The 14,403-nt window shown below is 41.7% G+C and overlaps 1 protein-coding gene and 1 pseudogene across 2 annotated transcripts; one reads left to right on the top strand and one right to left on the bottom strand.

The window, feature by feature from the left end:
- Window positions 1-3,744: 3,744 nt before the first annotated feature.
- Window positions 3,745-7,625, bottom strand: LOC147421626 (pentatricopeptide repeat-containing protein At2g33680-like). The gene is made up of 3 exons (XM_086503750.1): window positions 7,245-7,625; window positions 7,107-7,177; window positions 3,745-6,938 (listed from the first exon to the last, which is right to left on the bottom strand). The coding sequence occupies exons 1-3, from the start codon at window positions 7,339-7,341 to the stop codon at window positions 5,352-5,354; spliced, it is 1,755 nt and encodes a 584-aa protein (XP_086359876.1). The 5' UTR covers window positions 7,342-7,625; the 3' UTR covers window positions 3,745-5,351.
- A 3,146-nt stretch (window positions 7,626-10,771) lies between these two features.
- LOC147421625 (uncharacterized) lies at window positions 10,772-13,183 on the top strand (annotated as a pseudogene). Its single transcript, XR_015186867.1, has 5 exons — window positions 10,772-11,154; window positions 11,225-11,308; window positions 11,506-11,571; window positions 11,655-12,266; window positions 12,656-13,183. The product of XR_015186867.1 is annotated as an uncharacterized LOC147421625 (transcript).
- The last annotated feature ends 1,220 nt before the right edge of the window (window positions 13,184-14,403 follow it).

Here is a 14,403-nt window from a genome sequence, read left to right as displayed (position 1 = left end):
ACACCCCACCTTGGGTTCGCTTGTCTTCCACTTTGATTTTTCTCGCCTTCAACGCTTTCCTCCACCCCTCGTCTTGGAATCAACCTCTTATTCTCTCTCTCTCTCTCTCTCTCTCTCTCGTATATATATATATATATATATATATATATATATATATATATATATATATATATATATATATATATATATATATATATATATATATACATACTTAGGCTCGTCATAATTGAGAGAATTTATGAATTTTAAAGGGTGGCACATAGTTTAACTCCTAAAAATAGAAGGGGATAAAATATATTTGAACAGGTAAAAGGCCTGTCAGTTGGGCAATCTCTCTTCTCATTTGGGATGCTAGTGTCGCGGTTGATTTTTTACGTACATTTTACCCATTTTAAGGTATTTTTTTGTTTTCTATGGGAGAAAATGTTAGCCACTCTCTCAAAAATACATTATAATTCCAAGAAAATAATAATTTCTTGGAAATTGGCAAGGGTCCCCTTGGTGAGTAGGAGTCCCCATGAACTTGATGGAACAATCTCTCTCTCTCTCTCTCTCTCATGACCAATGACATGTGTAACAACCTCATCATTTGCATGCATGTCCCCAAAGCGATACAAAATGAAGTCGACTCATGCATGCAAATGATAGGGTTGTTACACATGTCATTGGTCATGAGAGAGAGAGAGAGAGAGAGAGAGAGAGAGAGATTGTTCCATCAAGTTCATGGGGACATGCATGCAAATGATGGGGTTGTTACACATGTCATTGGTCATGAGAGAGAGAGAGAGAGAGAGAGAGAGAGAGAGAGAGAGAGAGAGAGAGAGAGATTGTTCCATCAAGTTCATGGGGACTCCTACTCACCAAGGGGACCCTTGTCAATTTCACCAAGGGTTGTTACACATGTCATTGGTCATGAGAGAGAGAGAGAGAGAGAGAGAGAGAGAGAGAGAGAGAGAGAGATTATTCCATCAAGTTTATGGGGACTCCTACTTGCCAAGGGGACCCATAGTTTAACTCCTAAAAATAGAAGGGGATAAAATATATTTGAACAGGTAAAAGGCCTATCAGCTGGGCAATCTCTCTTCTCATTTGGGATGCTAGTGTCACGGCTGATTTTTTACGTACATTTTACCCCTTTTAAGGTATTTTTTTGTTTTCTATGGGAGAAAATGTTAGCCACTCTCTCAAAAATACACTATAATTCCAAGAAAATAATAATTTCTTGGAAATTGGCAAGGGTCCCCTTGGTGAGCAGGAGTCCCCATGAACTTGATGGAACAATCTCTCTCTCTCTCTCTCTCTCTCTCTCTCTCTCTCTCTCTCTCTCTCTCTCGGCCAATGACATGTAAAACAACCTATCATTTGCATGCATGTCCCCAAAGCGATACAAAATGAAGTGGACTCACAAACAGTCAAACCTTCTCCTTTTTTCCTAGGGATAGATGTTTGACATTAGTTAGTGTGTGTATATGTGTGTGTGTGTGTGTGTGTGTGTGTGTGTGTGTGTGTCCATCATAATATAGAAATTTTATAGATTTTTTAGGGTGGCACATGGTTTAACTCTCAAAAATAAAAAGGATTTAATAACTCTGACTTGATAAAAGGGCCCCCAATTGGGAAATATCTCTCCTCATTTGAGATGCCAATGTTAGGGTTGTTTTTTTTCAAACATTTTACCCATTTCAAGACATTTTTTTTGTTTTATATGGAAAAAATATTAGCTATTCTTTTGAAAATACATGATAATATTAAGAAAATAACAATGTCTTAAGGGCAAGGGTGTCCCTAGTGAGTAGGAGTCTCCATGAGCTCAATCGTAAAATTTCTCTCTCTCTCTCTCTCTCTCTCTCTCAATAATGTAGATGACAACCCCTACCTTTGAATGCATGCCCTCAAAGCGAGACCGACCTAAATTGATGCGCGGACATGCGAGCGTTCTCCTTTTTTTCAATCGCTTTTAAAAATAAAAACTTACACAAATTTATAAAAGGTATCAATATTGGTATTGAAAAAAACCCCTTGATAAAACAAAGCCAAATATATCATTAAAAATCAATTTTTTATTAAATAACAAAATCTCCACCAAATTTATGTTTACTTGCTTAGGTGGAGTGAAACTAAATTTATACATTTATTCTATGTATAGTTGAAAGTCTTTCATCTTTACATTGTACATTTTAAAAGACTTTTCATTTCCCTATGCATGTCAAATTTGACCCTTCACTTTTGCATTTTACATTAGATGTTTGGTCTAAACTTTTGTGAAGTGAACCAATGCATAACACGTGGATGTCTCCTTCTTGCTTGAAATTTTTAAGCTGCATAAGTATAGTATAGATATAGATTGCTAGATCTTTAAATCTTTTGGTTGTCTTAAAGATTTACGAATGGTAGCTATGTCCACTAGACTTGGAAATTGAACTATTTGGTTAAGGTTATCTAAATCTATTGCTATTGACTAAAGGCTTCACACCACTGGCACCAAAAAAGTCTCTTTTCTTCTAATTTAAATTTCTCTCGCCTTGATGGAAAAAAAGAAGTCTTTTTGGGATCAAGGCTCCTAAATTAATGGCTTGACACCAATTTTCAGTAGAATGACATGTAGGTAGTAATTCAATTGGAAAATCATGGCCAATTGCTCACTTTCTAGATTAGCCTCTCATGACCATATTAAGACCGTGAGGCATTTATCACATGGCACTAAGAAGAATCATTATTATTCCCTCCCTCCACTAGATGTGTTGTTGGATGAAATGAACGTTTTAACTTTCTTGTTTAATTTTATAGAGCAAGCAAGACACACAAGTTTATGGGTGACTTACATTAGAAGGTTTATGTCAAACAATCACCTGGTTTTTCCATTAAAGGTGAACAACATACGGTATGTTGATTGGGGAAGGCTTTGTATGGACTTAGGCTTGGTTCAGACGATGCGGTGGTAAAGATGATGATTGGGCATCGAGTCTGCAAGGAGAGAGGTTTTTGGATGCACCAAACCTAGCCTTAAGCAAGCACCATGCATGGTATGAGAAAATTCATAAGCACTTGACTGCTATTGGGTTTCCCTTTAGTCCAATTGAAAGGCTTAAGGCTAGGGGGTGGTCAAGATGGGAAATTTGTGTCCATAGCAATGAAAGTCCTCGATCCAGTCCTCTGTGATGGTAGGGTCGTCTCCTCATGGTAACAAATACGCTGCTTGAGACCTGCAAATGCAAAATCCAACACTTGGGCATTGTCTCAAGCCCAAAACAAGGGATAGCAATGCCCAAGTGTCCAACAACATCCCGAAGCTCACATTTCAAATGGAATGTCTAGGAAAGAGGAAGTGTTCAGAAAGCGAGGGAAGTATCACCTTTCACCCTTGTTACCCATGTGCATCCAGCCAACCTACTACCAAGAAAACATAAATATCAAAGAAGCCCCTATATTGGCTACATACAATGTGCTACTAAAATAGTTTTAAAATGTTAAAATAATTCTTCTCTTGGAAAAAAGTGGCCCACCTTACCATGCTTCTACCCTTACTTGAGTAGCTTGATGGGAAAACAATTGGAACTTGAACAAATACAACAACAATTGCACTTTCCAAGGGGGAAAATAGATGCAATCACGAGCATGCTTGTGTGCCCGATGCAAGACAATTTATGCAAAACATCATGAATGAACCCTAGTGGGTGGACATAGAGGCACTTGTTCATATCGTTAATCCGAATACTTCACTATTTTACACATCACAAACATGAAGACCTAAGTAGTCTTGTGCTCTCATGGATAGAATAAACAAGACCTCTGCCAAGCATGTCTGATGAAAGGTGGGTTGGGATTGGACCACTCTCGACATGTAACAAATTTAATGGAATGGAATTTGCTGGAGGAAGTAATTTGAAGTAAGTTCCTCACGAGGCTGTAGTTCATGTCGTTGTGAGAGAAGATGGAAAATTGGGCCATCATCTGCACAAAGAAGAGTTGTAGGTTTTAGTACTGCCCTAAACTAGAGCATTTTTGTGTTTTGCAATCACAAGTTGCGACTCTAACAGACAATTTCTCTTCATTTTCATCCGTCGCATGCCAACATCCATAGCAATTCCTTGAGAGGATTGTGGTGTGTTTGCTTTGAGGTGTCCATGCACAACCCTCGTTGTCAGACAACATGCTCATGGAAGGGAAGATTCTAACTGTAAACGCTTCCACACATACAGATGTCAATGGCATCATTCCAGTTTCTCTCTTGATTCTCACGAGTGATGACTGATGACTCTATCAACAATGGAGATGGCAATGGCAGCAAAAAATGACGCAAATATATATGGTCAGACAAGAAAATGGTGTGTATAGATGCAGCACACACACGTGCTATCCACTGTTCATGACTGTCCTTCATTTTGATTACCTCACCTGTTGAAGACATCACCTGCCATATCTTGGTGAATTAAAGACTTGCGAAAACCAAATCAGCAGCGCAACGAACCACTAAGTTCTTATATTATGATTTAAGGGACCCATAATGAGAGAACGTATTGTAAAAGAAGAGAGTAAGTCATTTCTAATCAGAAGAGCTTGTGTCCAGCAATTTTGGCTACATCCACAGATACGTCCCGGCCCAAATACTGCTGAAAAGCTTCGAGAACCCTCCATCTCTTGATAGCTTTGAAGGTCTACAAGCTATGGAAACCGAGGTATTTCTAACAGTTCCTGAGAAACAATAGTGCCATCAAAATTCAGAAACTACCTGTCCACACTGCACGCAGTTATACGTCATATACACATTCGTAAGGTTGAAATGGGTCCGTACTAATAAACTATAATCCGGGCAAAAACACTTGCAGAAAACACACAATCAAAAAACCACATATATATCTGTAAAAGCACACATCCTGCCAATGCCCATTCTTGGGCATGGCCTGGAATAAGCACGTGCAGCATGACTAAGTCCTCGAATTAATAGTCCTCGAGCACATTGGAGTATTTCATTGCAGACTCTCCTTGGTCGTGGCCCCGTGGGCACCATTTTTGGTGTGACCGTGATGAAGAAAATAGCAGCAGACGTGAAATCTTCTCTCCCTATCCAAAGCAGAAATTATGGCACATGGTTGCCAAAAGAGGAGGGATGCCACTCTGCTCAGAGCATGAATACATCATGTCACGACTCATGAATACATCTTTCGACAAACTCTGTTTGAGTTTTCAGCTCGACCCTAGCAAGTTCCCAACATATGTGACTCATCTGAAGGCTACCATGAACAAGAAGCTCTTCAAGGACTTGTTTTCCACTGCAAGCCCTGAATCCACATCGATGACGCCCCAACCTTGCCTTTTGAAGGAGGCGCAAATTGCAATGCTGTATCTCAAGATTAGATAAACGCAATCTGGTGTTTGAGTGTTGCATTGCACCCATCCAAGATACATTTACTCAAACCACCATAAAAACATCTTTCCCCTACCTCTACTCTTACAAACTTTTTACATGCACTAAGCAAAGCTCTGCATGTGTCTAAAGCTGGGTTTGGACTGGAGTTAACTAGCTTCTCTGCCTCGGCCACATGTCCTGCTCGAGCAAGTAGATCCACCATGCAATTGATATGATCTGCTGACGGAACAATACCATAAATTTCCCTCATCACCTTGAACAGTTCTTGACCCTTAACTAACAAATTTGCACGGCTGCATGCACTCAAAACGCATGAAAATGTGACCGCATCCGGTTGAACTCCCAATGTCCGCATACTTTCAAAGAGCTGCAGAGCTGATTCATTGTCATGGTTCATGCTGTAGCCTTGTATCATTACATTCCAAGATGAGACGTCCCGAAGCAAAAGCTTGTCGAAAACATCCCTTGCATCTGACAGGGAGCCACCTTTGGAATACATGTCAATCAGAGTGTTTCCCACGTACAGTTCTTTCTCAAGTCCCTTGTCTACAATTTGTGAGTGTATGTCTTGGCCCCTTTTGATTAGACCTGCACTGTTACAAGCTTTGAGAACACTTAAGAATGTGACGGCATTAGGAATGACACCATCAGAAAGCATCTGCTCAAAGCATTTCAGTGCCGCCTGCCCATCTCCAAATTCAGCATACGCTGCTGTCAAGGCGCTCCAGGCCACCACATTTCTAGTCAATAACCTGTCAAATACTTTTTGCGCCTCCTGCACCGAGCAGAATTTTGAATACATGTCGATGAGCGTGCTACCGACTATTACATCACTCTCAAATCCTCTTTGAACAATATGTGTGTGTATTTTTTGACCCCTTTCCATCTCCCTCAATGCTGTACAAACTTTCACTAAAGCCACGAGCGTAAAGCTGCTTGGAGAAACACCTTCCTCTTGCATCTTCTCATAGAGTTCCATAGCATGCACCAGCTCTCCATGTTGTATATATCCCACGAGGAGGGAAGTCCAGGAATACACATTTCTGTATTCCAACTTGTCAAAAACAGCTTGGGCATCAGGCAGACTACCACATTCCACAAACACAGGCACAAGATGGTTTCCAACAGCTCGATGAGTTTCTAACCCAGCGTGGCGTATGTGAGTGTGCACGCATTTTGCAAGCAAGAGGTCTCTGCGAACTTTGCACTTCTGTAAAATGCATATAAAATCATCTGTTGAATATGATGTTTTCTTATCATCAAGTGCACTCAAATCACTGCTAAAAATTGCCCCCTCTTCCCTGCTGTTGTGTCCAAGAAGCTGAGCCTTATTCAAAAGATGCGAGCTGATTTCCCTGAGAAGCTGAGGCTTGATCACATCCTTTGACCTTGTTTTGCATAGGTGAGAGACGTCAGAGGTAAAAAGTTGTCCTTGCCTGAGAGGATTCCCACCATCTTTTCGCTCGAAAAATGTTCCTTCTAATGCAACTTTGATTCCATGCACCGCATGACATCCACGAGTGATTCCCAAAGACTCCTTGATCAGCTGATGTTCCGCATTCGAAGACGACTGTGAGGTGATCAACCATCACACAGTTGGATAAGCACAAGTTTAGTAGCCCGAAACAAGTTTAGTCACGGAAGGTTAACATACCCTTCGAAAAAGAAGCTACATGTTACCGTTTAGTGAAAGCAGACTAATGTGTGTGTGTGTGTGTGTGTTGCTCGGTACACTAACCTGGGTCAAGCCGCAATCCCAAAATTCAATAGCGTCAGGAAAGTAATCCTGCCATGAAAGAGGCGCTCTTCCTGTTCAAAACTACTGGAATCAACAGCATGAGAGGGAACCCGCATGAACACTCAGGGAGAAACAAACCTGAAACTGAAGAAAAGCCCTTGCAAGGCCAGCAAAGAGCTTGGCTAGAAACTGACAGTGGCGAGCTCTTCGCAGGCTGAAGAATGGGGCGTCTCATGCTCAACGTCCATCTCGGCTGTAGGTGTCAGGCATGCCCGCTCTGGGGTTTTGGTCTTAAACCCCACTTCAATTACGTCATGGGTTCGAGCCTCGACGCCCCCGTGGCAGGGTTATTGGCCTGCCATACTGGCAGCCTTAGCGTTTGCCTTGAACTTGGGGCACACACGTGTCGGTTTCCTATTGGTTGAAGTTTAGGCCTGCTTTTATCCTTATTTGGGAATCCACGTGGTTACGGGCTCTTTCTCTGGCGCGTGAGATGCATGAAGGCAGAGGCCCCTTCTGTGTTCTTCTATTTCGCGCGTGTCCGCGTCCCGATTCAAGGGGCTGTGGACCTGGTCTTCTGCCGTCTCTCGCTCGTGGAGGCTCCTTGCTGGCGGTGGTGCAGGGAATGAAGTCGACGCTGATTGCGATGGAAGGTTCGGTCTCTACAGCCTGTGTGACGACGCCATGCTGTGCCAATTCTCCCCAGATTGCTTCGGTGGAGTTGGCTCATCATTGCGTGATGCAGTTGCATGTGATTCCCAAATCTGGCTATGGACTGCAAGGGCTTTAAATTCACCATTTCTAAGGTTGTAATTGTCGACTGTTTTCGAGGCCTGCGTGTAAGGTGTTGCTCTCTTTCTTGAGCATGTCTTCTGTTGTGTTTTGATCCTTCCATGCACTGTCATGCGAAACTGATTCATGGTTGTTGTCTCGTCTATGTAGTAATTGAAGGCACATCATAGAAATATCATTGTGTTGAAGTCCATTGCCCTGTGTGTAGGGAATGAAGGGTTGAAGATCATAGCCTCAATTTATTTTCCTTTTACTTTCTGTCTAAAGGTGCCTTTACTTTTGTTCATAGCCTCAATTTATTTTCCTTTTGCTTTCTGTCTCAAGGTGGGTTTACTTTTGTTCATAATCAGTTGAGAGAGTAGGTGATTCGATTTATTTAAAGGAAATTAAGCAGAATATGTGAGGAGAAATTACCTCATCATACTGCCTTGCCAAAAAAGAGTTTGTGGAGTCCTTGCAAGCACAATTCATCTCGTTTTTCTTTCAGACACATGACGTTCTTTGCGGACTAACCTAGTGTGCAACATCAAATTGTTGAGTTAAGGGTCGCAGGCACGCTCACACACAGCTTCTAGAAGAAGAAGCTAAAGAGTACAGAAAGAAATTTTGTTCTCAACCAGCATCAGGGGGTTTTTCCTTCTTGTGTGTAACCTAGATCTGCTCACAAGCTTATGAATTCACAAACCTCTCGCCACTTACCGTTTCTGCTCTAAGAAAGATGCCCCGATCGTTGAGCCACAGCTTCTAAGAACAAGGACGATGAGAAAACTGGCTGTGTATAAAATTAGGGCTTGATGCATTGTAGGGTTCTGGGTGTGAACATCAACACACCCGCGTAGGGTTGCTGATAGGTTACTTCTTTTGCTTTGTGCTTGTTATTTGAGTTTGATAGTTTCTCATAATCCTACGCGACAGATGAAGCCACCGCGATTGGAGTTGCTCGATGAGTGTTGGCAGAAAGGGGAAAGAGTGCAGGGGTTATGTGGCTCTTTCTGAGGCGGTGGATCAGCTTGTGCTGCGCTCAAGGCATGCTCTTCAAGCGTCAATTTCAGTAGGATTTTCAGGTGTTCAAAAAGTAATGTTTGTTCTTGGGACGCGAGTGCTTGTGAGCAGAGCATGAGCTCATTTGCATACACAAGATCATTTTATAGATCATGTTCAGGTCTTGCATGCATACCTTATACAGGTGGGTAATTTCGTTAATTAGGCTGCTCTTCGAAGTAATAACAATCTCTTGTGTTGCAAGTTGTTGGACACAGGTATTGGGGGACTGTTTGTAATGTGGTTGGTTGTTTGTGTGGTTGACTTGCTCGATTCTGGGTGTCACAGCTGGCTTTTTGGGTTTGAGATATCTTCTTGAAGCCAAGAAGAGGCTAAATGCTGGTTCAGTTAGATTGAGAATGGGTTCTTGGGATAGTGTGTGCAGTGTATGGTTCACAGTAATGGACCATTAAAGAATCGTTACATGACTCTTGCAAGTATGAAATGGCTGGATCTGGCCTGTGCTTTGTCGGGGATGTTTAGTGTTGTCCTTTTCGAGTTTTGGCTGGTGTTACTTTAATTGGTTGGTGCATGGCCTCTCATCAGCCAAGGTGTGGAAAGGGGAAAACCTCTGTGTATGGGTGAGTTAATAATGAAGTCCATGCTCATTTAGAAAAGCTGATACAAAAGAAAAGCCAGGCAACGTCAGGGTGGGACTCGGCTTTCTTTTCTTCACCGCAATCTCTGTTTTTCAGATCATGAAGCTGTGTTCTGGATAGTGTTGTTCGCTGTTTTCTGGTATTTTTTCTCAAGCATGTGTAAAGATTACTTTTGCTGGTGGTAGGTGCATCGCACGGCAAAAGGTTTCTGAAGGCTTTGATGTGATTTCATGTTGTTGACTGTGTTTTCAATCGTCTTGTTGACCACGTTCCGATGTCTTTTTTTCCGAGTATGTTTACAGATTTCTAGATGGTGGGAACGTTTTCGTTTGCTGGCAATTGGGTGCATTTGTTTGTGTAAATGCATGGAACTGTTTGGAATGGTTTCTTGTCGCTCGCGTTATGACTTGCCTGTATTGCTTGTGATCATTGACAGTTGAGAGGGAAAGGGATCTAAAGGCAGGGCAGTCAAGATATGCAGCAACCATGGATTGAAGGCCTTCTGATTAGTTTTTTTATTTTACCGGATGCTGTCTACCGTGTGTGTTTCCTTGTTCTGCGTCTTTTCAGTTGTGTGTGATCATTTACATGTGTAATGCTCCGTATTTGCTGTAAGGGATTTTGAAGGTGGCGTTTCATAATGTATGCTACGTGTGAACGCGTTGAGGTCACGTCAAGCATTCCCTTCCCCCTTTTTCTCCCTACTTGTCCCTCTTCTTTTCTCCTCTGTCAAAAGAAAATTGCGAGATTCAAAATGTGGGCTCCTCTCGAGTCACGAGCCTACTGACGCAACCTTGGTGTCGATCCCCCCCCCCCCCCCCCCCCCCCCCCTCTCTCTCTCTCTCTCTCTCTCTCTCTCTCTCTCTCCCCTCTCTGTCTATATATATATGTATGGCAAGTGAAATCTTCTCTCGGCTAGGTCTTTCCTATCCTCTCCCTTTTTCTCCCCCCCCCCCCCCCCTCTCTCTCTCTCTCTCTCTCTCTCTCTCTCTCTCTCTCCCCCCCCCTCAGCCTCGCAACCTTGCATCTTGCACTGGCCGTCTCTTGTTCTACCCCCTCTCTCTTCTACCCACTTCTCCCCAACTCTCTCTCTCTCTCTCTCTCTCTTTGCCCTTGTTGACTCCGTTCGAGCTTGAAAAAATGCAATTTGTGCGCCGTTGGTTTTTCTTACTTAGTCGTGCTTTACGATGGGTTGGTGGTACAATATGTCTTGTCATTACTAAAGACAAATGACATTCACTTTTTCTGCTCTCTCCATTATTGTCTCGAGTGGCACTATTCTATATTGAATCGATGTAATAAAGTTTCTTGTTGCTTCAAAATGCCATTCCTCCTTTTCACTACTCTCTTCACTTCTGTTTATTGGGTGTGGATGTCACCTTCCCTCTTTCTTGTGCCCCTTTAAAAGACAATGGTTTATTTGGGATACGTGGTATCAGAAAGATGCAATCCCCTCTCCCCCCCTTTTCTGACTCCCTCTTCTTTGTAGGTTTAGTTTGGAATCATAGTTCAGAAGTGTTCTCAATCTTTTTTATTTGCTTGTGTCATGTAGATAAAGTAAGTGCGTTGAAATATAGCCTATAGCCGTGGTGGCGTGCAAAGCATGGAGATTGACGGTATGGAGTATAGGTCTTGCGGTGTTCTTTGTGCTTTTGGTCTTCTTACTTGAACATATTCGTTTTGTAGAGCCGAAAAAAATTGTTGCTCTTGCACGTATTGTACATCCAAAAAGTGGAACTTCCAAACGTGAATGTGTATGCATTGATGCAAGTGAGTCATCTGCAAGCACTCCGACAACTTCTCGCAAGCGTAGTGTATACAATGAACCAAACTTTGCTATCCAACCATCTCTTTTGAGAGGCAAAGTGCAAGCTTGCAGTGCATTGATTTCTACTTTTTTCTGAAGAAAGTGTATACGAGATTCGATTATCTTTTGCATTTTATAGTGTCCCTTTCTTTTTCAATAGGTGCACAAGTTGGATGCTCGAAAGTGCCAAAAGCAAAGATGGCTCTCGTTAAGATCGAGAGACATGGTATATATAAAACCAAAAAAAATTGACCATATACTTGTTTTTAATATAAATCGTTTATCATGTTCTCCTGTATTGTTTTGTAGATGCTTTAATTGACACTGAAGAAGATGAAGTGAAAGCCAACCCTTTTCCACAACAAGAACCTTCTATTGAAGAGCATAATGTGCCTTTTTTACATATAACTGACCTCTCCGACATCACTCCTAGATTTGCAATTGAGGGGTGTGTGCTAAACAATCATGGTACTTTCAAGCTTTTCGATCCAAAGATTGTGAAGTTCTTCAAGGCTGATCTTGTGGATTCGCACAACTCCAACACAATACTGTCGTCGTCGGTTCATCTTTGATAAGTCAATTTGCTTCCTTTTTGAGTGTTGGTAGCTTTGTGCGGATAGAGGGTTTTGCAATCAAAACAAAGAACAAGGCAGACGGTGGGACGTCACCTCTCTCTCTTTACTTGGATGCTACCTCGATCGTCACTTGCATTGCTTCGTTTCCAATTCGCTTGAGCTTTTATCCAAAAACGAAGATAAGATTTTTCTTAGATGAGGCGGCAAGTGCGGGTCTAAGCGGTGCAAAAAGTTATTTGGGTACACTTGCTTTTGTTGTTATTAAGAGAGTTTTGAAATGTACGCCAACTCCACTCGTGGAGAACTACTGGTGGCTGATGGTTCTACACCCAAAGATCGAGCAACTGTAAGTCTCCTACATTAAAATCCTTTGCACTTCTTTGGGTACATAAGATTTCGTGATTTTTAACGTGTACTTGTTTCAACTGACTTTTGTCAATGACCGCAAAGAAAAGTATAAGTCTATCAAGAGGGATACTGACAATGGAGAAGTGAAAACTTTTGTTGCAAGGAATGTCGGAGCTTTCTTAGGCCGTGAGAATACGCTGTCTGTTTTGGATCTCACGATCTTGGTGCCTGTTCATAGCAAGCGTCTGCAATCTGATCTCTTACAGACTTACAAGACACAGGTTGAGAGTCTCGGCTACGAAAAACAGGTAATGTTGGATAACTTGGATTGCCTAGAAACTGTGTTGACTTCCTTTGTAATTCTTTGTTCTCACTTTTGACCTGCAGGTATTCGGTGTCTTGCGTTTCTCTAATATAAATGGTGTTCTTCTAGAGACACTATGTGCCATTTGCAAATCGAACAAGGTTCATAAAACGACGGAAGGTCTTTTCTGTGTCACTTGCCAAAAGATCACCACAAGCTACGAGATTCCCAAGCTTCAAGTGAAGATCAAGCCAAGCGAAGGTCCTGTCATGCACAACTGGTTGGACTCATTGTTGATGAGGTCTTGGCTTTGGGCAAGACTTTTCAAAGCTTGTATTCTAAAAGTTCAATAGTTGCAAGGGAGATCTTGGCATCAACAACACACATTGGCACGTTCAAAATCAGCCTTGCAAGAAATCTGACTGCTTTTTATCCAGGGTAAAGGTCTTGGAAACAGAATAGAAATTACCATTGTATATAAATAATACTGGTAAAGCTCTTGGAGAGTTTCGATTTAGTTTTCCTTTTCATGGTCTTGAATGCACCAAAAAAGCCTTGTACAAAAACCTTTGTAAAAAAAAAAAACCTTTGTAAAAAGACTTGCAATTGTGCCTGCATACCGTTTTCAAGATTCCCTTCTCGAGTGTCTCTCTCTCTCTAAGTATTGTGCATAGGCTTCTCGTGTCGTTAGTGACCCAGTTGTCTTTTCTCTCTCTCTCTCTCTCTCTCTCTCTCTCTCTCTCTCTCTCACACACACACACACACACACAAATATGAACATGTAAAGAGTCCGGTTATCTCCAATAGCCAACAGCCTTGGCTTCTCTCTCTCTCTCTCTCTCTCTCTCTCTCTCTCTCTCTCTCTCTCTCTCTCTCTCTCTCTCTCTCTCTCTCAGTAGCAATCATAGATCAAAGCCTTCGAATTGGTTTTGATTTTTGTTCTCTCTCTCTCTCTCTCTCTCTCTCTCTCTCTCTCTCTCTCTCTCTCTCTCTATTTCAGTATTATTCATAAAGACTCCCTTGCTTGTGTTTGTTAGTTACAGTATTGCAGATAGAGGTTCACTACTTCCAGTCGTTTGCAGATTTCTCTCGTTTCCCTTTTCTCTATCTACAACTGGATAAGAAACCCCCCCCCCCCCTCTCTCTCTCTCTCTCTTTCCTCATTCAGTTCACTCAAAATTTCCTATCTCCACTATTCGCGATATAAAAGAACTTGGCGTCGATGAATATTTCTTGCGTACATACAATTAGAATGTTGATATATTCACTATTTTCCAGTATATTACAAAAACAACAATTGCACCGACAGATCTTCTGAGAAACTTAGCTGCTTATGCCCTCTTTCAAATAGAACTACAAACCGCATCGACAAATGTAATAAACTCTCTCATGGTGGGAAACAACAATAGCATAACCAAAATAACTTACGATAGAGTCTACAGGTTGCTAAAAACCTCTCGTAATTCCTTGGCACTAACTATTCAGATAATCGAGCTTTTCAATGAAGCCAATCACTTGTGCATTGAGGTGGTTTTACAAAGTGGAGAGCATAAGAAGCGAAAGAAATTTATTGTCGGTGCATGCAACCATAACGGTATGAAACATCGAATATTGGTCACAGACATCGATGGGACTTTGTACGTGTATCCTATGCGCGAATCTGTATCAGGGTCGAAAAGATCTGAAATTTGGACATCTTCTGAAGTTTCAAAACTTCGTACGTTATTGGTTTTATATCCTAACGACAATAACAAATGTGTCGCCGAAGCGTATTTGTCTCAAGAGACCAACACACTTTGTACAAAAACAGCGATAATAACAAAGGTAAAAT

The sequence above is a fragment of the Adiantum capillus-veneris genome, chromosome 27, assembly GCF_014529385.1.
Source record: "Adiantum capillus-veneris isolate H3 chromosome 27, ASM1452938v2, whole genome shotgun sequence".
Classification (NCBI taxonomy): Eukaryota; Viridiplantae; Streptophyta; class Polypodiopsida; order Polypodiales; family Pteridaceae; genus Adiantum; species Adiantum capillus-veneris.
Note: the sequence above shows the minus strand (reverse complement) of the source record. Positions and strands in the feature narration are given on the sequence as shown.

Bases quoted from the DNA above. Each gene is read 5' to 3' on its own strand.
- LOC147421626 (XM_086503750.1), bottom strand. From the start codon at position 7,341: ATGAGACGCCCCATTCTTCAGCCTGCGAAGAGCTCGCCACTGTCAGTT. The intron at 7,178-7,244 runs GTTTGTTTCTCC...AGTTTTGAACAG, and splicing joins GGGCTTTTCTTCAGTTTCAG to GAAGAGCGCCTCTTTCATGG. The intron at 6,939-7,106 runs GTTAGTGTACCG...ATCACCTCACAG, and splicing joins GGGATTGCGGCTTGACCCAG to TCGTCTTCGAATGCGGAACA.